We start from the raw sequence: 21,009 nt of genomic DNA, 5'->3' as shown, positions 1-21,009 counted from the left end.
CATAATTTTCTATTCGCTTTTTCACCTTCTGTAGGGGGGACACACCATTGTTCTCAGCTAATATTCAAAAACAAGGAATGCATTAAGTTGAAAATTTTAGTGATGTATATGATGCAGCTACATGATGGAACCTTAGAGGAAAAAAATGCATTATCCCAAGAATTTTTTTCAAAAGGATTTAAAATGAGTGTTAGCATGCAGCTTTTCTAAACTCAAGTGCAGCACAAAGATTTAGTTTTATTTATTCTGACATTTTAGAAACATTGTTCAATATTCCTGCTAACACTGGATTCTTTTGAACTGCCAGACATCTGTGCCTTGCAACAGCATTTCAATGTTTCACTGCAACTTAGTAGTCACAATGAGACCCATTCCTGAAAGCAAGTTGGGAGCAGCTGTGTCAGCAACATCTGGATTAAAAGAAGCCCATGGAGCACCAATTCACATAGGTGACCCCGGTCAGTGCTTTTCACTTCTCATTCTGCACACACCTGACTTTACACAAGTGAGGGGGAAAGCATGGGAAGGGGTAGGACTGAAATACCTGCATCACTTAATCTCTTAATTCTTTCTAATGGTCACAAACCTGAATATAAAAGGAAAAAGGAAGAAAGAAAAAAAAAGAAGGTTTTGAGTGAGCTGAACACACAGATTTCTTAGATAAAAGATAGTTGTCAGATGTAGATAAGTTATCTGGCAGGGGTGGTTTTGGTAAGAAGTATAATCACATTCTTCTGAAATGTGTGCAGTTTCATTTATATGTGAATACTTTCTTGCTGTCAGAGATTCCAGTGACAGGATAGCAATGACTGACAGCATGGGGAGAAGTATGTGTGGAGGCATCTTGTGTCTTACTGGTTGAATGTGAAAGTAAATACTGCATTATTTTAAAAAATACTGAAATAGCATATAATGAGCAAAACACTTAAGACAAAATGAATAGAAATATGACAAGATGTTTTTTTAAACCTAGTTTGAACAGAAATGAAAAAGTTAAGAGAGGAGGCTGTTTGAAAAAGAGCAAAACCAAACAAACACCTGTAATATGAAGATAGATTGCAATAGTTTCCCCCCTGCTGTCAGAAGTTTGGTAATCATTGGCTACATACACAGAAGAGTCACATTGCAGGCCATGGAAGGAGATGGCATTGGTTAACACAACACTCCAGTAATGTACTTGAGTAACATATCTGAGTACTTAAGCCTGACAAACTAGTAATAAATCATTGCAAAAGAGTAAATTGATATATATACAGATTATATAAACTAATTTCAGAAAAGAGAGTGGTATATTAAAGCATCTGAAGAACTTAAAACCAAGGGAAGATAGCAAGTGTTTAGAATGACCCAGATTATTACAAGTAGGTGTTAGAATAAAGCAAAAGACAATTTAATGAAAGGCAGCTAAAAGTGAGATGTATTTATCTAAGACAGAGAGGAAAAGAGAGATCGATCATTTCTCTAGCAAAAGAGTGTAGGAAGTTAACACAGTAGAAAATGTGTTCTAGAAAGAACTTATTTTGCATTGCAATCATTTATTCTTGTTTGCCAGTGCTATGAATAGAGTTCTTCTGTTGATCCAGAAGATTTATATTATCTTGGAAACTCAGCATAGATGCCTAAACTGCATTTTGTTGCAGAAATAAGGTAAATACATTCTTACTGGTGTTATCAAGTACAGAAAGGGGGGAATCAAGTCAGCTCAGGCTCTGAGGATGTGCACTCAAAGGCAAACTAAAATGCTCCACTTTAGGGGGACTTGACACTCTTGAACTCTGAACTCAGTATCATTGAATGATGTTTGGGGCCCACCCCCCAGCTTTGCAGTATTACTGCTTAATTAGAATCGCTCCTGATTTCATTTTTGATCAATTCCAGGTCTGCTGGGAATACAAGATCTTTCTAAACCAGACTATGGCGATCCAGTTCACCTTCACCCTGGTGACATTCCAGTGTTTTGGGCCTCAGGAGTAACAGGAGTAGAAGCAATTATCAACAGCCGTATGTGCTGCTTGGAGACTCTCTTTAAATTATCCCTCAATCTCTTTTCTCTCTCTGCTTTATTTTCCTTTTTTTAAAAGGATACTCAATTGGCTGATTAGAAGGCTTGATTTTAGGGGAAGATAAAAAACACCCCAAACAGCAAAAAGCCTTTGGCAGGAGAGTTTTTGTTGTGAAATACAGGTCTACTTTAAAGAAAATTCTTACTGAAATTTCACCACTTTTATGTATTTTAAATGTTTAAATCTACAGCTCTGGCAACATCAAAGCAGCTTTTTTAGCATTATAAAAACCAAGAAGTTTAAAGGCATTAAATTTTAAGCTTCTTCCTTTTAAAATATTATTTTGTACTACATTGAAGTAAAGCAATAGTAAAGGAAAAAGAAAAAAATAAAAAGGAATAAAAAGAGAGAAGCCAGAAATTTTTCCAAAATGTTGTCAAGAGCTAGCAAATTGATTGACATGGAAAAGGGTTCTGAAGTGTCTCATGGAAAATGTTGAGCTTTTAGTTTTCTCCAAAATTAAGTAAATGTGACACATTTTACATAAGTGAAACTTTTTTTTCTCTACAGTTTTTCTGCACTGTGTGCAGCCATTCATGCATGTATGAGCACCAAGGGCAAGAAAATGCAACAAAACCATAGTAAAACAGTATTATATACTTCTCTTAGTCACTATGTGAAATGAAATACCATAAAGAAGCCTAAAAATCATAGACAGTATATGTGGGAGAACCCTGGGAGGTTATCTGCTTTGTCCTTCTCTCCCGGCAGAATCCTTTCAGATCTGGTTTCTTACAGATGTTTATCTGAACTTCTCCCAACACCTGCTCTAATATGTTCAGCTCTAAGAAGAGTCTTCTTGCTCTTTCTTACATACAATCTTTTTTCTCCATTATGCATCTTTGTGGTAGGGAAAAGAGAAAAAATTTGCCAATGTCTCTCCTATCTGTTGCACATGTGGCTGTCTATCCTGCCCTTGCCTGGAACAGACTTTTCACTTTCATTTATTTCTCCATTTTCTATATTAAAAACAGTTGTCATTAGTACACTGCAGGAAATTTTTGGATAGATTTTATTTTGCTGTGCTACTTTCTCAGCTAGGACATTTAAAATCTGCCACACCACCAGTACCCATACTTTAGATGAATCTGCTAGCTGGTCACAAAAAACCTCTGCTCACATTGTTTGGTGAGCTATAGTAAACCTCAACAACCATGTTCCCCAGGTGCTTTAAGCTGCTGGCCATAGAGTCCCATCAGATGTAGCTCCAACCAAGCACATATGTACTTAGTAAAGAAACATCTCCACTTTCACCCTCCTAACCAAGAAAGTTTTTCTTGTTTAAGTACACCAGTTATGATTTACCCAAAAACATGCCAATTTTGACAAATCAAGTATTACCTAGATTCAGACTTCTGGAATCAGTATAAAGACAGGAAATATTTTCAGTTTAGGAAGCTACTATGCTGTCAGGTCTAAAGAAGCTTATTTTTCTCCAGGGTTTTAGAGGTTACTCATATTTCCTTTGCTAACTGGTCCACTTTTGTCATTGCTTCTTGACAGTTTAAATTGCCATGGTGTAAGCCCAGACATGGATCAGGGGGAGAATTGGAAGAGTGAAAACTGGAAAACTCATGCACTGAGATAAAGACAATTTTGCAGAGGAAGCAAAAGCCATACATGCAAACAGAGCAAAATAGGGAATTAATTCACTGCTGCTTCCCATGGGCAGGCAGGTGTTCAGCCACCTCCAGGAGACCAGGGCCCCATCACAGGTCATGGTGACTTGGGAAAAGAAATGCCATCACAACAGACCTTCTGGAAGGGTACCAGAGTTCCATTCTTAGGCTGCCTCAAGTTTAGACTTGTTGTCATTATATTGCAAAGGTTCCATATTGCTAGAGTTTCGTACCTCCTTGATGTTTCTCACAGGCAGCTCCTCTAGGCAGTGACTCTCCCTCATGCTCACAGCAGCCAACTGACTCCAGCTCCCCTCAGTCACCCAATCCACTCTTTTATAACACTCTTTATCTTATTGGATACAGCTGTGGCCAGTTAAAATCAGGCCTGCTCCTAATCCTTAATAATTGGCTCAGCTGCAACTCTTTAGGGGGTAAGATAACTTTCTATACTACCTTTATTTACTTATGGTCTATCCTCCTACATAGACCAAAGAGGACATTGTGGAAAAAACTGATCCCAACCCACATGAGCTTTTTAAAAGTGAAAAAATTTTCAGATGTACATGTGTACATTTCTTTCTCAAAGTGTATTAATTGCACCAATGTAACTTAAAATATCACCTGTTTTTGTAAGTGTCATCAGGCAGAGACTCTGTTGTTATATTAAGTGGCTTTTTGAAACTTTATCATGCCTATAATTTGTTACATTGCAATAATAACATTTAACTGAAGCCTTTTCATTCATTTTAGGAGCTCCGTTAGCTTTTACCAATTCTCCTGACTGCACATTCGATACCGACCTAGAGAGAGGTACAGTCAGCTCCTCAGGAGGAGCCCCACAGGTCTACTGCATCTCTCGAGATCCTCTGCATTTCAGCATTGTGTCAGCAGAAGCAGCCCAAAAGATAAATACTCTGGAGACCCTAATTGGAGTAGATCCAGGTATAAACAAAACCTGTCTCCCTTTAATGAGTTTGTTATGGGGTAGATACCACCTATCTGGCCTTTTTAGATATTTTAAATTCAAGAACACAGTAAGAATCTAAGGAGGATTTTAAGAATTCTTTATGGAATACAGTGAGTTTATATGAAGTACAGAGTGCCTCAGCTTGCTGGTAACAGCTACATGGGTGTTCCCTGTGGAGTAAATAGCACATTTCTTTACATATATTCATGCCTACTGTGGTCCTACCAGAGAATTCCAGTAGTTGCATGTGTTTTTCAGACACCACTCTGACAGTAGAATTATATTAATTTCTGCTGACATCTCCATTACTGACGTGTTGTATGATGGACCAAAGTGACCATGTCCCCACAGAAGTTTGAGTGGTGGGACTGCCTGTGTTTGCAAGGAAGGGAGGGAAGTAAAGGCACACTGAGTAGTGCAGCCATTCCTAAAATACACACTGAGCCTGTCCCCTCTGGCTGCTGTAAAGTCTGAGCTCAGTGTGCCATAAATTTTCTGAAATCCTCTGTAGGCAGTAGTGGAAAACAGCTTACACCCAGTACTCCCAAGCTCTGGGTTTGGGCTGTGTGCATACATTTGGGTCTGTTTATTTTTACTCACAAGGCCTCTTCTTTCCCACTCTCTGGAGCTGGCTTGGCATGATGCCATGCTCTGCAGAAATACAGTTCCTAACTTAAAAGTTAGCTCATTTTATTGCTAAGGGAGAGTACAGTACTTTGTCTCAGTTAATATACCCCACTTCTCAGAGACTTGTATTCTGCTTATGTTAACTTTAAGTTTTCTGAACTTTTTTCTCTGTCCATTATCTGTGTATTGCCTGTGTGTTTTTTAGGAGAAACAGAAGGAGAAATGCCAAAGGGGAAAATGAGGACAAAAAGAGGAAAATGTGGGGGTCAGGGGAGCAAGAAGGATGAATCTGTGAGGAGACTGGAAAACACCAGTGAAGGCTTACCTCAATAAGCCCATCATGCTGGTACTCATGGTTTTCTTGAGTACTAGCAAACCGAAAGTACTGAGCTGTGAACTATTTTCCAAGTGACAGGGAAGGAACATGGGATAGGAAGTGTTTGAGCAGTGAAAGCCATACCCAGTATTGCCTATTTAGGGACTGATCCATGAGAAGAGACTCCTGTTAATATTCACCTATTTCTCAAGGTCTGATAATGTGGTTCTCTGCTACATGAAGTGTTACAAGAACTTCTAGTAGTCACCTGGATACCACTGCATTAACTGAGTTTATGAAGTCCCCAGGAAACTTACAATGTCTCTGAAACCTCACTTCTGAGGTTAATAATTTCATTAGGTGAAATTTATTTGGTAATTAGCTCTTCCCGAAGGGGACAGAGTTAAATAGAGACAAAGGATCAGTTCATACATCTGAAGTTTGCATCAGAACTTCTGTAAGGTCTGGGATGCTTGAGTTGCAATCCAGCTTCAGTAGCTAAACATGGTCTAGCAGGACTGTCAAAGGAAAACAGAGGGCCTAAGGAAAGGAAACAATATGCAATAAGCAATCAGAAAAAGCTATTTACACTTATACCTAGAAAAGCTAGGTATAATAATTTTCAAAAGCTGACCTGACCATTCTTAACCTGGAAGCACGGCCCATTATCTTCATTACTCATATCCTAGATCTCTTAGGTTTCCTGAGGAAATTACCCCAATTCCTGCCTTGACCAGAGGTTTCTCTCTTTTATTTTTTTAACCCATTTTATGTCACTAAAGCACGTACTTTCATCCAGAGGGAAACTTGAAAAGGAGAGTGATGCACTGAAGTGTACTGCTCTCTTTCAACCCTCTCGTCCAGGGGAGCGGGGGATCGGGCACCTGCGGCGGCAGGGGGAGCTGCTGGCGGCCAGCCTGGCCCTGTCGCGGGCGGGCTCGGTGCTGGTGACCACGGGCTTCCCCACGCACTACAGCCACCAGCCCCCCGAGGAGAACGACGGCCCCCCGGGGGCCCTGGCCATCGCGGCCATGCTGCAGGCCCTGCAGAAACGGGTTGCCATGGTTACGGATCGCAGAGCCATGGAGCTGAATACAAAGATTATTGAAGAAGCTGTTCAACTAGGTAAGAGACGTGGGGTTTTCAGTTTTTTATCTTGCTGATTTCAGCCAAGATTTGCTTCAGGTTTTTTTGGAATAAGATCCCAATATTACCAGGTAGAACGTGCCTGGGCTCGTCTGACCCTTGCTGCTGGGCCAAAGGCAGCAGCTGTGGTGTTTCACCTCAGGGGACACCTTTGGCTGGGTGGATGTAGCAGCTAGGCACTGGAAAGACTCCAGGCTTGTAGAAACTCAGTTTACCTCTGGTGGAAAGGCTTCAGACGACGGTGAAGACAAAAGGAGCGGATTCCGTCAGAGGGTTTAATCCAGAGTTTTATTCCGTGGTCACAGACATCTGAATCTTGGTAACAGCTCCAACAGAATAAAAGAGACGTGGTCCTGACTCAATTTAAGCTCAGGGACAGGGGGAGGGGAAGGGACAGGTGAGCACCAACCAGGTGGGAGGAGGAGGGTCCCAGGGGACAAGGGACACAGGGACAGGCCAATGACCCCAGGCCTGAGGGGCATCCTTTGAAAGTGACCAACCACACAATGGGCCTTGCTGGAATGTTAAGCCTGACTGACAGAACTCACTCAGCAAGGAGGCGATGGGGAAGGGAGAGAGGTATTGCCACACCTGGGAAGGGACTGGGAAGTAAAACAGGAAATAGGCTCACACTGCAACAAGTTTTAATCTGTCACTTAGTCCAGGACATTTTTTTCCCCAGAGAATGAATCAGAATTCATCCTCTAAGCTCTGCTCATCATTGCTATGATGACATTTTGTTAACCTAGCTGGCATCAAGGTAATGTGTACATAGCTGAGTACTGATTCTGGATGTGATAAATTGCGGATGTCTGTTCTTATTCTTGTAAACCTGTTTTCTACTTCAAGGTCCCATTTAACAGCATTTACATCAAAACAAGTTTAAATTAAAGTAAGGATCTAGGGAGCTCATGAAGAACTGTGTAAAGACCTTGAATTTTTACTATTCTAGCAATTTTGCTTTCTTTTTTTTTTTTTTAAGTTACTCAAAGATACATTAAAAAAATATGTAGTATCTGAATTTCATTTTGCTTTCTGGTAGGAATCCTGAAGAAGCCCATCCCTCTATTGAGTTATCAAAGGGAAAATGCCAATTCAGCGTTAATGTTTTTGTGTGAGAATGGGAATCCTGCAAGACCTAGGTATGTGCATTCAGTTTTTGAGAATGGGTCACACCTCTACTATGCAAAATTATAATAAAAATAAGGACCGTGGTCTAAGAAGGCACAATGGCTGCAAGTAAATCCTTAAGACTTTGAATGCACAGAGCAAACTTTGAAGCCAAACACTGTTATTGGAGCATACACTGAGTACAGAATTCCACATTACTCTGCAATTATGCACTTCTGGAGTACAAAAACTAAACAATTCTTCATATATCAATAGTTCTTTTCCTTCAAAGAATTTCTAAAATATTTTCAGCTGTTATTTATAAATATATATGCACAGACTATATATTATTTTACCATTTTTTAAATCAGTGAGAAGATCAAAAATTATTATATCAAAGTCAGTGAAAGAGCTAAAGAAAGTGCTGTGGAGAGTGTGCATTTTCTAGAGCTTTAGCTCTAGTCTGACAGCTAGGGAATCTGATCTGACTTAATAAAATGTCATGTGTTTGTAATGGTGTGATTAGGGTAAATGCACTGGAGAATTTGCTAAGTAGCTGCATGCTCATTTCATTACTTAACATGCAAGTTATATTTCCTTGAAGTAGGCGTACATTGCTCATTTTTATTGATCTTTCCTTGTAAAGCATTTTAATATAGTTGCCCTCAGTTTGCATTATTGAATAAAAAGGTCTTTCACCCTGGTATTTGCTTCATTAACTTATTGAATTCTCATCTCTTTCCACAGGTTAGTGGGTACTGTAACAATATGCATGATACTGTCTTTATTTTTTATGTGTTATTTTAAAAATGTCTTTTATAGCTATGCTTAATTAAAGTATAGGCATATTATATTTAAATTGGTCCCTTAGCCCCAAAAGGCTGAAGTAAGTATTTTTTTTAAGTAAACAAGTTACCTGCTAAAGGTCTCTGGAATCCCTGTAGATACCCACCCACAAGAACATTAGGTAATTCAGCAGAATTAGTAACCTCTTAACAGTAAAATCAGAGAAACAGAAGCAAAATAACTTAATTCTAACATACAGTGGCAGAACTGAGCACTATAGTTCTACTTATAATGTAGGACAGCTGCAGTACATCTGTCTACTTTCATAAGCACCAAAACAGCCATGCACTTAAAAATAAATCCTCCAAATCTAAGGACTCAAACATTGCCTAACTAGAAACTGATGAATATTTGCCAAGAAATGTACTTTAAGCAGAGAATATATTTGCACTAATAAGGATTTAGATGATCATTAATTTTCCACTTTTTGCTTTCTTTGAATGCACTTACAGAGACTAATATTTTAGAAGATACTCTCTGCTTTAATGTGAAGCAGAGCCAGGCCAGATGGCTGACCCAAAGGATTTCTGGCTAGGAGGATTGCAGGAACTTCTCAATTTCTTGGTAGCAAATGTGGTTTAGGGGAGCTGCAGTAAAGCTATTTAAAAAACCCTAAACTAACCTTTGGGAAAAAAAATCATAGACAACTACATTCAGAAATAACAAAACAGTGTCCAAGTTTTACCTTGAATCCCAAATGATCAAGAAGTAGAACCAAGCACAGGCAGCCATCAGAAGTATTTTTCATGTGAAAATCACAGCTTTGAATTCTCCCCTCTGTTTTTTCACTCACCTCTGACCAGATTTGATCACCTGGTAGCCATAGAGCGTGCTGGGATGGCTGCTGATGGCAATTATTACAATGCCAGGAAAGTTAACATTAAACATCTCGTGGATCCCATAGATGAGCTATTTTTAGCTGCACAAAGCATTCCAGGAATCACAACAACAGGTAAGTGTGAGTTTGTGTGATGTTCTCAGAAGCAAGAGAAGCACAGAGCAGGAGCTCCTGCTGGTATTGAAGAGGAGCAGGAGGCAGGTGCTGAGTGGCTGCTTTCAGGCTGCAGCTGTTTGTTGGGATTGGATTTGAAGACACTGTTGCTGGAGAAAAATTACAGGTTTCTATTGAGGGATTCTCACAGCCAGAAAAAAAAAAAAAAATTATTTCAAAGTTATTTAAGGACAAAAAGGAAAAAAAAAGCAAGCCCAGATGTATTACCTAGACACAAATCTATGTACATACACTCTAAGTGCAGTTTTTGATAGTGACTTTATTCTGTATTTTTTTGTGTTGAAGGCAACATAGAACATAAATGATTGTTGGATGGTAGCATTCTTTTTTAAAGTATTGGTTTTATGATTGTTGCACCTAAGTTAAAACAGCAGTCTGGACAGAGCCTTTGTTTATATTGTCCTTAGCAGTACATTCCTTTAAGCAGGAATTACATATTTGCATCTATTAAAATAGTGCCTTCTCTAACAAAATCCATGAGTACAGTAAGAATCTTGAAAGGAATGCCTTGTCCTTCCCACCAAAATAACACTGGCCTTTGCTAATACTTAGAATGAGAATGCTTTGGTCAACATTCTGCTCCTCTCTTTAGGCAACAAACTTTTTTTTCTTGAAAACTTATTTATATCTGGTTTGGAAAAAATATACCATAGACCATTGTACAATATCCTTGTACAATGAAATGCTTCCTGCTACCATGTGTGGCCCAAATGACAGTTTTGGAGATATATAATCTCTATAAATATTAAAATCAAATTAGAAATAAGTACCCATACCAGACTGATTTCTGTCATATCTGCTGATTTAGCTTTTTTTCTTCTTACATTGCTGTGGACTCACTCCTAAGTATTACCAAAAGCATGGGAACTTTGGCTTCTCTGTTTTGCTGGTTTTCAATTGTTTCCACAGAATTTAGAGAGCTTCTACAGAGATAATGCATAGTCTGATTTCTATGGTTATGATTTAAAAGCTGTGTAGCAGAGGACTTCACTGATATGTGTTATTATTGTAAAATTTGCAATACTTTGTATTTAGATTTAATTCAGGGTTTTTTCCTCTTCATAAGATGTACCTTCCAACATTCAAAAGGAAGCACTCTAGATGGCACTGTCTTGGCAGTCTCAAGAGGACAAAGATTGACTGAATAAGTATTATAAGCATTATATAGGAAAAGCTCTGTTTTATAAAGATGTCTAGCAATTGCCTCAGAGCTTCATCTACTGCTGTTAGTTTCAACTCCTGTCCCTGATTTTAGGTTGTTGATAAAAGAATTTGATCTCTTCAGCTACTTACATAACATCACAACCTGATTTCTTTAGTAAAAATACCCTAATCTCTTCAAATATCTGCCACAGCAGCTCAAAGTATACTATTCATTTACTGGAGTTTGGAATGTTCTGCCAGCTGAGAATTTGAATCTGTTCAGCAGAATGCGGTTTGTTTCAAACATTCTCTAAATATTCAAATATACTATGAAATGTCATTAATAAAAAATACCACAGGCTTGTGAAAAAGAAGAAAAGCAGTTATTCAGATTCAGTGTGTCTCAGTGCTGTGAACTTTATCTAAAGAGATTTCTGCATAGAAAATGGTTTAACAAGTCAGAGGCTTTAAAGGACAATGAAGGGATCTGCTCTGTTCTCCCATGGCATTTATGTAAGTGGATATTCTGCTCTGGAGAACTGACTGGGTGTCTGTAAGAAAGCAATGTAATTGTTTCTTACATTGTCTGTTATCCAGCTAACATTTCTTGTTTTGCTGATCACATTCATTTTTTGTGTCTGTTATTTTGATTGGGTAGCAATTTCTTGGGTTGGATGTTGGGTTTTTCAGTGTCTTTCTGCCAAGTGTAGTTTAACTTGGCCACTGTGGCCTTTGTGTTTTGTCTCCCATTACTGATAGCAACGTGTTGCTGCTGATGAGGATGATTTTTTTTTCTGGTGGGGCTGTCTTCAACTTTCTTTGTGGTCAGTAGGAATTTGGAGGCATATGACTAGTTCCAGAATAAATGCAAATATTGTACAGAATTAGGGCGGAGTACTTGAATAACCTTATAGGCTAGAATACCAGAAAGATCAAGTTTTCAGCCTACAGAAATTCTTTATATAGTGTGCTCTGTGGCAAGAAGCACTGTGTCAGTAGGTGGAGAGGGGAAATGTTAGAACATTTGTTACATGCTGATTAATTGCTGTCAAGTGTTGCATTTAAAACAAGATCTGTGTTTTTTAAAAAAAAATCTGATCTGGCAGTTTGACCACAGACCAAGCATGAGCAATGCCTGAATTGTATGGGTACTGACATCCTAAAACTCAGGGAGTGAGGAGCAGCCTTGAGGAATTCACAGAGTAAGAAGCCATGAAAGGCTGAGTTTGGAAGGGACTCATTTTCCACATAAGTCTGAAAGAAAAGATTAAGAAATGTTACTGGAACCACATATTATTTTTTCAGCTGTCATACAACTGACATAGCTATCTGCTATTTATATAGGAGCTAATTAAAAGCCTTCCAAAGTACTTCATGAAAAAATGGGGTCACACGTTTTCCTTTCATACAAAAGATTTTTAGCACAGAAGACTGATATCTCCTGCATATTTCATGAATGCAGTTTCAGAAAACAATGTAGTCAGTGGGAACTTGCATGGAAGATCCAGCAGAACAATTTTTCCTTTGCCTGGAAAGAAATTGGGCCTTTAGAAGAGGACTCATCTTGCCTATTTTCAGACATCTATATTTGAGATGTCTGCCTTGGGGTGAGATGAACTGAATGTGTGAAGGGAGTGTTTCTTTCTGCTGACTTTAAAAGCAGCAAAGCTGACTGGCTCATGTATGGATGGCTGTGTTGCACAGGTGAATTTCACCCTGGGATCTGCAGTAAAGTACAGTTCTCTGGCAATGTGTGGAGGAAGAAGAAAACAGATGGGAGAGGAGACTTTCCAGTGGGGTGTTCTTTTCCTCCCAGTGTCACACAAATGGGATCCATCCACAGCAATAGATCTACTCATGGTGCAGCCATTCTGGTGACAGGACTCCCACAAAGACAGGAAAAGCAGAGCAGGGCACATAGAAAAAGCCCTGAGCAATGGAGCAGTACATTTCAGTTAAATAAACTGTTGGTTATTTTCATGGGACAAGAATTCATCACAGCCCTTTTAAAGAATGTTGAGAGCAAAAATTTTAATTTTGAGTGTAATAAAAAGCAGAATATTGTGTGTGATTCTTACAAAGCAGTAAAACTTCCATGTTTATATATGAGGATAGAAGCACCAGGATTATATCAATACCTGTTTGAAAAGTACTACCAATAAAGAGATTTTTGAAAGCACCATTAACTCCCAATGGCGAAATAAATGTGAGCAGATTATTAAAGCAGACAAAAAAGAGTAGCTGTTCCATGGCAAATCCTTTTATGTAAGCTATGTGTCACTCAGTTACACCCTGCTTGACTGGATAGACTTAAGGAATCAAATAAAAATTGCTGCTGAGAAATAACTTTCCATTTCACTTAAGAAGAAATTTGCTACAGACACATGAGATATTTATGCAGTTACTAAAAGTGTTAAATTTACCAGTTTTCAGGCCTTGAAATGTAAATTATAAATATTGTAATTTCTCTGCTGTAACACATACTATGCATTAGAGCACAGTCACATTTCAAATTCAAATCTGATACATCACAGTGAGGACTTGGAGCTCTTCACTGTTCTGTTTCACAGTCATGGTCAGGGATTTTTCTGTAAAATCTTCAAATTGAAGAAGATGCCATTCAGACTAACAGATGAAAGAGAAATTTTAATTTCCAACTCAATAGTAATAATAATTTATTAATAATTATAAATAATAAATAATTTTAGTATGTTTTTTAATATATTGGTAAGAGACTAGAGGTACTATCCAGCTTTTATGTGAACTGCTAGTTTATATATTTCGCTCTTCTCCAGAATGTCATGTGACAACTTTATGTCCTAAATATCAGGTTGCCTAGAATTTTCCTGAAATTGCATAGATCTCATTGATTTCACTAAAAGCACTAAGACAAATACACAGTATTTCTATTTGTGCAACAAAAATCTAGGTCCCACATCAGTATATAAGAAAATTAAAATAAATAGAGACTAGCTATTTTTTGGTAAGTGATGTGGAAAATGAAAACAGTAATAGTATATGGGGCTGGGCTCTTTGTGTACTGCAGCACATGAAGGATCTGTATCAAACAGGTGGGCACTGCAGTCAGGCCTGCTTCTGCCCAAATCCTTATGGATATTTTTGCTTGTCTTTCTGCAATAATTGTTATTTCTATTCTGTTTTTTTTTTTTTTATTAAAGCTTGTAACAAGCCAGGGTTTTCTATGTTTGCTTTATCGTATAGTTGTTGGCTGATTTCTCAGCTTGATTTGGGTTTAGTTTTCTTTATTTGTGATTATGTACTTGTGATAACACATTATATAGAGCACTCATGTGAGGCCTTCCATAAGCAAAGTTCACTGTCTTGATTCTGTCTGCAGTTCACAACCACTTGATAACTGTGATTTCTTTTGCATGCAGGCAATGTACAGTGTACATTGCATGATAAACTTTGAGGTTGGCATGTAATAGATAATTCTTCCAGCTATTTCATTCAGAGTCTTCTGTTTTTAGGTGCTGTGGATGAAAAAAGGATAAACCATCTCATATGGGGCTATGAAATATCACAGCAACTGTGGGGAAGAAACTGGATGTTTTCTAAAGGGATTGTCAGTTTTATGCTGTGTTCATACTCATTTTGTCTTTTTCCCTTTTATAAAGGTGTTGGAGATGGAGGAAATGAATTAGGAATGGGCAAAGTCAAAGATGCTGTGAAGAAGCACATAAAAAATGGAGATGTTATAGCTTGTGATGTTGAAGCTGATTTCACTGTTGTAGCTGGTAAGGGATTTTTGTTGGGGTGGGAGAGTAGCTGATGTTTGAGAATGGAACTGACAAGAAAACATTTGTCTTTCCAAGTAATTTTATTGGCCCTTTCCAAGTCATCCTCAGCAAACTGAGGATCTATCTCTGTATTATGGTCATTTTCTGAAGCTTTAAGCACATGTTGCTTCAGAAGAACTGACTGAAAATTGAGAATGTTCCATGAACAAAGTGCACTTAATTGGAAATAGTTGGGCAAATCCTGCATTCTTTTGAAAAATCACACATTATATAAAATCATAGAACCATGGAATCCTAGAATGGGTTGGGTTGGAAGGGACCTTGAAGATCATCCAGTTCCTACTCCCCCTGCCATGAGCAGGAAACCTTTCACTAGACCAGGTTACTCTTTAACAAATATTAATAAGGAAGACTGCAGAAGTGATCTATGTGGGGACTAAAATGTCTGTGCACATAAACATTTTCATTATAATTGATAAACTTCTGTTTAGTGTGGGCCCTATCAGGCATAAATTAGTCATATTGCCCCTTTAAAAAGAGATAAGTTCTTTCAATAATCACTCAAGGACAATTGTATGTTCTTGATGTTCGAAAGTTGAATGTTATAGTTAAAATTCTGTTTTACACCAGCATGAAATGAAATTCCCAGTGAGACAGGGATGTTCAGCACAGACCAACTTCAGGACTGGATGGTCTGAGTTGTCCTTGGGCTCAGGTTTCTCCGTTGTAACCCAGGTGTGTGTGGCACACTCTGGGCACTCGGCAGCCAGTTTGTGCAGGTTGGTTTCATGGGTCTCTCTTTGCAGGTGTGTCTAACTGGGGTGGCTATGCCATTGCCTGTGCCCTGCACGTGCTGCGCTGCTGTGCCACCCACGAGCGGTACCTGCGCCGCGCCCTCGGCTGCCCGCACGCCCTGAGCCAGCGGCCCTGGCTGCCAGCGCTGCCCTCCGTCCCCAAGGTACCGCCCGTGCCCAGGGCTGGGCTGTGGGACAGTGCTGAATCCTGCCTGGGCTGGCTCAGGGCCTCACCTTCACAGGGTCTGTGGGTGCTTCGGGGATTCCTTGTGAAGGAGCGGCTGCACTGCGCTTAGGCTGTTTTGCACAAAGGAGACAGATTGCAAATAAAAATCCTGCAGTATGAATGTGTTCATGTCTTGTGGCTTCAAGCAGAAGACAGTGCTACAATTTTATGGGCAATGCAAGAGATACAGTGATTAAAATTCCCTGTTTGCTTCCTTAGTATCATTCATGATTTTATAACCCTCTGTTGTAGTGTCCTTTAGATGTCTGCTTCCAAAATCAAAAGCCACAGTTCTTATGCAGTAGCCACTCCATACTTCTGATCTTTGTACCTTCCCCCTTTTCTAGTTTGCTGGAGCCTTTCTACAATTAGTTTTGAATGTTTCTAAATTGAAGTTGGAGAAAAACTTGTACATGAATATTTTTAAATGTGTTTTGACTAATGCAGCTCTGTACAGTGTGATATTCTGGGAATGCAAAGGTTTCAGACTGAGAAAAAGTAAAATAACTGAGAGGGGTGAGAAATGACTCTGATCTGTGCTCATCCTGCGAAGCACGTGCCTCTATTTTTAACTTGACAGTGGTTAAAAAAAAATCTGTCTATACACACACACACACCCCTAATGATTAAATAAGATTTGTTCCACAACTTTGCAATAAATTAGGAGCTTCAAGATTTCAAGATTCCGCTTTATTAGCAGAGTTGGACAAACCCATTAAGTGTGTGATGTCCAAGAATGCTAAGCAAAATGCAATCCATCTACCATAGCTACTGCCCAAAACAAAGAAGTTTTTCTCCTGAGATGATTGGACATTCTGCATGAAATTTCAACAAAGCACATTTTAAGTATTTTAGAGTAGATCCCACTTTTTTTTTTTTAATTCTTGCTATCTTAGTTTTTCATCTAAAGGTCATAAAACTGAAACTGATCCCAACACTTGGCGTAGCCATATAGCTTAACAAAGCTTACATGGCCCTTTTCAGCACTTTTTTATAAAACAGTTTAATTATTTTTCAGTTTTCAGTGTTTTTTCCAGTTGCATCTACTGATTTTTGACCTTTAAATTAATGCATCCTAAAATGACTGTGATCAAAATTCCTGGTAATGAGCTAGTGTAATTAAATGTTATATTGTGTACAGGAAAACCTTGTTTTTGTTTTACTAAGCTATACAGCTGGGAATATTAATGATCCAATAATGGGCTACTGAAAGTGCAATACTAAAATCTGTTGAGATAAAATTAATGGAAACAGTTCTGTGGAGGAGAGAAAATGACAAAATGTCTGACAAGAAAATATGATATCTTTAATTATAAATCACACAACAATGAACAGTGCAGAAGATTGAATACATTAGTATTCACATACTCCATTAGTACAAAAAATCAGACCATTTCTGTTTATCTGGCTACTTTCTGCAAAATTCAGCTTCAGTTAATGCTATAATAATTGCCCTAATGAGACAAAGAGCAATACCACACAGATCCATCTTGGTGTTTATATTTGTGATTGTAACTGGAAAGAGGACATTAGGAGGAGTCCCTTAGCACCAGGCAGCTTTCTTATAGTGTGTTGTATTTTTCTTCAAAAAATGGCACTTCCATGAGTGCTGTAGGTCATAATCACTAAGTGAAGACTTCCTCTGAAACACCAACATTATTTCCTTTCAGGCTGGTGTTCAAACAGTGTCAGGATTGCACTGCCAAACCCCAGAAGTGCAGAGCTCTCCCTCCCTCTGAGCAGCAAACTGAGATTGCTGAGTTCCTGGATGAGCCTTTCCACACAATTTAGTGAGAGATGCTGCAAAGCATTTGTTCTGTGCTGAGAACTGCAGGAGCAGGAAACAGCTGGACCTAAACAATCTTTGCTTGCCTTTACCTTTGCTTACCTAATAATTTGATTATGGTATTGGCTTGGTTTTTCAGATGTTCATAGTGCTGTTACACCAAAGTGACTGTAATGAAATTAATTCATTCATACATATCCAAATGTAGCTAATGCTGAACACCCTGCAGTCAACTCTGCATTTCATTGCACCTCACAAAGAGGTTCATATATCAAGCATTTGTTCTTTTACTGAACTGTTTATTAATGGCAACATATTAGCTGTATAGTATTATTTTTAAATTATTACCTATAAGAATATGAATTATGTTATAAATATATAAAGGTGTGACATATTTTTAGTGTGCTTAATTAGCTTTGTCTAAGGAAGTTTTCCTCCTTGAGTAAAGCACAAACTAATGAGATATTTTTCTATTAATATGATTATTTTTCCAGTTACCCCACTCCCAACATAATTATTTAGTAAAGAGAAAGCTGTGGTCAAATTGCAGCACTGTACAGCTATTTTATGGCAGGCTATGGTTTATCAGGCATAGTTATGTAGTATTAAACAAGCAAACTTTTTTACCTCATATACGCAGATCAGAGAGCTCTAATATGTAAATATGTAGCACAAACTATTCATATTAGGGATTACATTTTGTGTATCCAATTTAGGTGCCTCTTTTGTGACAGGAGAGATCTCCTTTGCCCTTTTAGATACACTTAGTGCTAAGAGAAACCTCTGTTGTGCAGAAAGATCAGTTGTATATATTTGCATTTATGTATATGATCATTCATATGATATAAACTGATGTGCATTTATAATTATATTAATTATAAAGTAGCAAATTTATGCTAGTAGTGTATCCAGATAATTTCCTTAAATAGCTGTGTCACTGCTGACACCATGTAACTTTGCATATTTTTCCTTTAGTAGAAAACCAGAGCCTCATTTAATTTTGTTGCAGCTAAGAATTAGGATGATTTACCAGGAAATAAAAGACACATCTTTAGAAAGTGCATTCAGAGAGCAGGTTACAAAATTAAACTGGATTGATCACACAGGGCATGCTTTGCTTCATTCAGAAATGATTATATTTTGGCCATTTTACCATTAGGTAAAATACAACTATATTGTGTCTCAATTCAGATCCACAGCTACTGTATTCTTTGTGGTTTAGAAGTGTTCCTAGAAAAAATTCTAGCATTTGATAAGAGAAAATTAGATATTTTAACATTCCTTTTTTTCATCATTCATGTGTGTGCAGGAGATAGAGAACTTCTGCTAGGTTATTGTGTGGTTATGTAAAATGTGAAGTGTTCAAACCCAGAGAACTCCTTGTCAAGGACACTGGTAGGAATGTTGCAGTAGCAATTTGCATGGAAATGGAAGTGGCACAGTAGGCAAGGCTCAGAAAGGGCATTCCTAGTAAAGAAAGAGAGGAAAAGAGGAAGGAAAAGGAAAAGAGAGAAAAAGATAGATAGGTGAGAGTTTCAAGGTCTTATATAACCTATCACAGGGTTGGCATAGGGAAAGCTAAGAAGTGACCAGGTTTTTAGTTTTCTTAGACTTTTATTAACAGAATTCAAGGAATAAATTCTCACTATAGTAAATGCTAAAAAATAGGAAGTCTTACTGTGTACATTTCATGGCAAATGAAAAGCAGAGCAGTTTATGCCAGACATACATTCACTTGAAACCAGATCTTCAAATTTCACTGTTCCTGTGTTTTTTTCAGAGCTCATTTTATCCCGTCTTTTCATCTCACAATGCTAACTGGCCCATAGCTCACAAAAAAAGGATTTTGTTCCCTCTGTGTACTTTTGCAGCTCAACTTGGAACACACTTTGTTATCTGCTTATATTAGTTAAACAAGAAAATAACTGTAGTTCTAAACAAAGCCTATGCTAGTTCAGAGCATGCCAAGGAAGCACAATTTCCGAGGTTGTTTTCTCCCCACTCCTTCCCTAAGCAACCAGAATTCTCATAAAATCAAAAATGAAAAGAGAAGAGAGTGCCAAAGCACAGAGAGATCAGAGAAGCTGCAGGAGAGGAAAGTGAATGTGCAGCCTATCCAGGTGCTCTCTGTAACCTTTTTTCCTGGTGCACCCTCCTTCCCTTCTGTCTTTTTCTGTAAAAAATGCAGCTGCAGCCAGCTGCCTGGCTGGGGAGACCACAGATGGACTTTTGAGATACTTTGGGTGGAGGTTCCTCTGATTCTGATTTAGGAATATAGGAACTTGAAACCAAGCAAAAAAATGATGTTTCTGAATTGACACTAATGTTCTGTTGGAGGCAGTGTGGAGAAAAGTAATATTCAGTGGTTAAGTAGCAGTTAAGATTATAAACCATCTGACACTCCCTGAGCTCCAGCTGCTAAACATATTCTTTGGGACAAGACAGTACTTGCAACTTGATGGCAAAATAAATATGAAGGATATGGTCAGTCTCTCCCAGAATTAAAACAAAGATCTTGATGACTGACCTTGTCTGATTCAGAATTTTAATTGTACTCTGTTTCTTTGTTTTTCAAGGAGGAAAAGCTTCTGAAAGCACTGGTGCAGCTCGGGGTCCGCAGTGGCAAAACTGCCAGTCTGGAGATGGAGGTGGATGGGCTGCCCTTCCACAGCACCCACTCACTGATGATTGAAAAGCTGCTGCAGGAGGCACAGCACTGACTGCCCCTAGTGATTTCTACATGAAGAGATGCTCCCATGTCATTTCCTTATTTTTGAGGCTCTCTCAAGATGTAAAAGATAGAAAAAGATGGCTTTTCATCTCTGGTGTCTTGACCACACACAGCCTTTCATTGTTATCCTTACAACATCTCTGTGAAACAAGAAGAGGATATCATCATCCACTTGGCTTACCTTTCTTTTCTGTAATTTTATAATGGAAAATGGAATTTTGTAATTTTATAATGGAAAATTAATATTAAATGATATTATACAATAAGAGGTGATCTGGCTTTTACAAAGAAAGCATGAAATTACGATGAGATATTATTGCACTGCTGTTCTTGTTTTACTAACCTCATAACTGCAACAGGAAGTAACTTTCATAGCAACCTGGATTTAAAAATACTTGTGGTGAGGAAAACAGCTACAGCAGAGAGAGAAGATTCAAAACAAAACTGCAGTGTTTCATAGTGAGAGCTCCACTGCACACTTCCTGTAGCCCCTCTCAAACACTGTGTTCTTATGGTGGGGGATAGTTTGTGGAAGTGTGAGGGGAGAAGGAGAAAATTTTAACTGAACTAAGGAAAATAAGGACAGCATTGCAGATCTTCTGTGTAGAGGGTTGGCTGTGTCATTACCCCCTGTCATATTAGTAATTTGCCACTTACATATTTTGCCACTTTATGGATAGTAGAGAAAATGTGTAGACATTTCAGAGTATCCTGCTGTTACAAAGAAATTAATTGAATACAAAATAATCATTAGAAATTAAAGCATGATTCTAAATGAATAAACATTTGCATTCAGCATAACATTATGTAAATAAACTTTTGCATGAATTCCTGTTGTAGAAGTTCAGCTCCTGACAAG

General features: G+C 38.3%; 1 protein-coding gene across 9 annotated transcripts in view; it reads left to right on the top strand.

The window, feature by feature from the left end:
* The window catches only part of DGLUCY (D-glutamate cyclase), a 49,133-nt gene extending 28,124 nt beyond the window's left edge, over nucleotides 1-21,009 (top strand). For 6 of the 9 annotated variants that reach the window (XM_064713605.1, XM_064713603.1, XM_064713596.1 and 3 more), the window contains 9 exons: nucleotides 308-458; nucleotides 1,879-2,001; nucleotides 4,436-4,627; nucleotides 6,460-6,720; nucleotides 7,784-7,883; nucleotides 9,501-9,649; nucleotides 14,491-14,610; nucleotides 15,420-15,571; nucleotides 19,996-21,007. In XM_064713605.1, the coding sequence (XP_064569675.1) occupies nucleotides 308-458; nucleotides 1,879-2,001; nucleotides 4,436-4,627; nucleotides 6,460-6,720; nucleotides 7,784-7,883; nucleotides 9,501-9,649; nucleotides 14,491-14,610; nucleotides 15,420-15,571; nucleotides 19,996-20,139 (1,392 nt within the window). In that variant the 3' untranslated portion in view covers nucleotides 20,140-21,007. Of the gene's footprint in view, nucleotides 1-307; nucleotides 459-1,878; nucleotides 2,002-4,435; nucleotides 4,628-6,459; nucleotides 6,721-7,783; nucleotides 7,884-9,500; nucleotides 9,650-14,490; nucleotides 14,611-15,419; nucleotides 15,572-19,995 lie in introns of all 9 variants that reach the window. The other 3 variants (XM_064713598.1, XM_064713597.1, XM_064713602.1) reach the window with 2 other exon arrangements.

The sequence above is a fragment of the Zonotrichia leucophrys genome, chromosome 5 (assembly GCF_028769735.1).
Source record: "Zonotrichia leucophrys gambelii isolate GWCS_2022_RI chromosome 5, RI_Zleu_2.0, whole genome shotgun sequence".
NCBI classification, from domain to species: domain Eukaryota; kingdom Metazoa; phylum Chordata; class Aves; order Passeriformes; family Passerellidae; genus Zonotrichia; species Zonotrichia leucophrys.
Note: the sequence above shows the minus strand (reverse complement) of the source record. Positions and strands in the feature narration are given on the sequence as shown.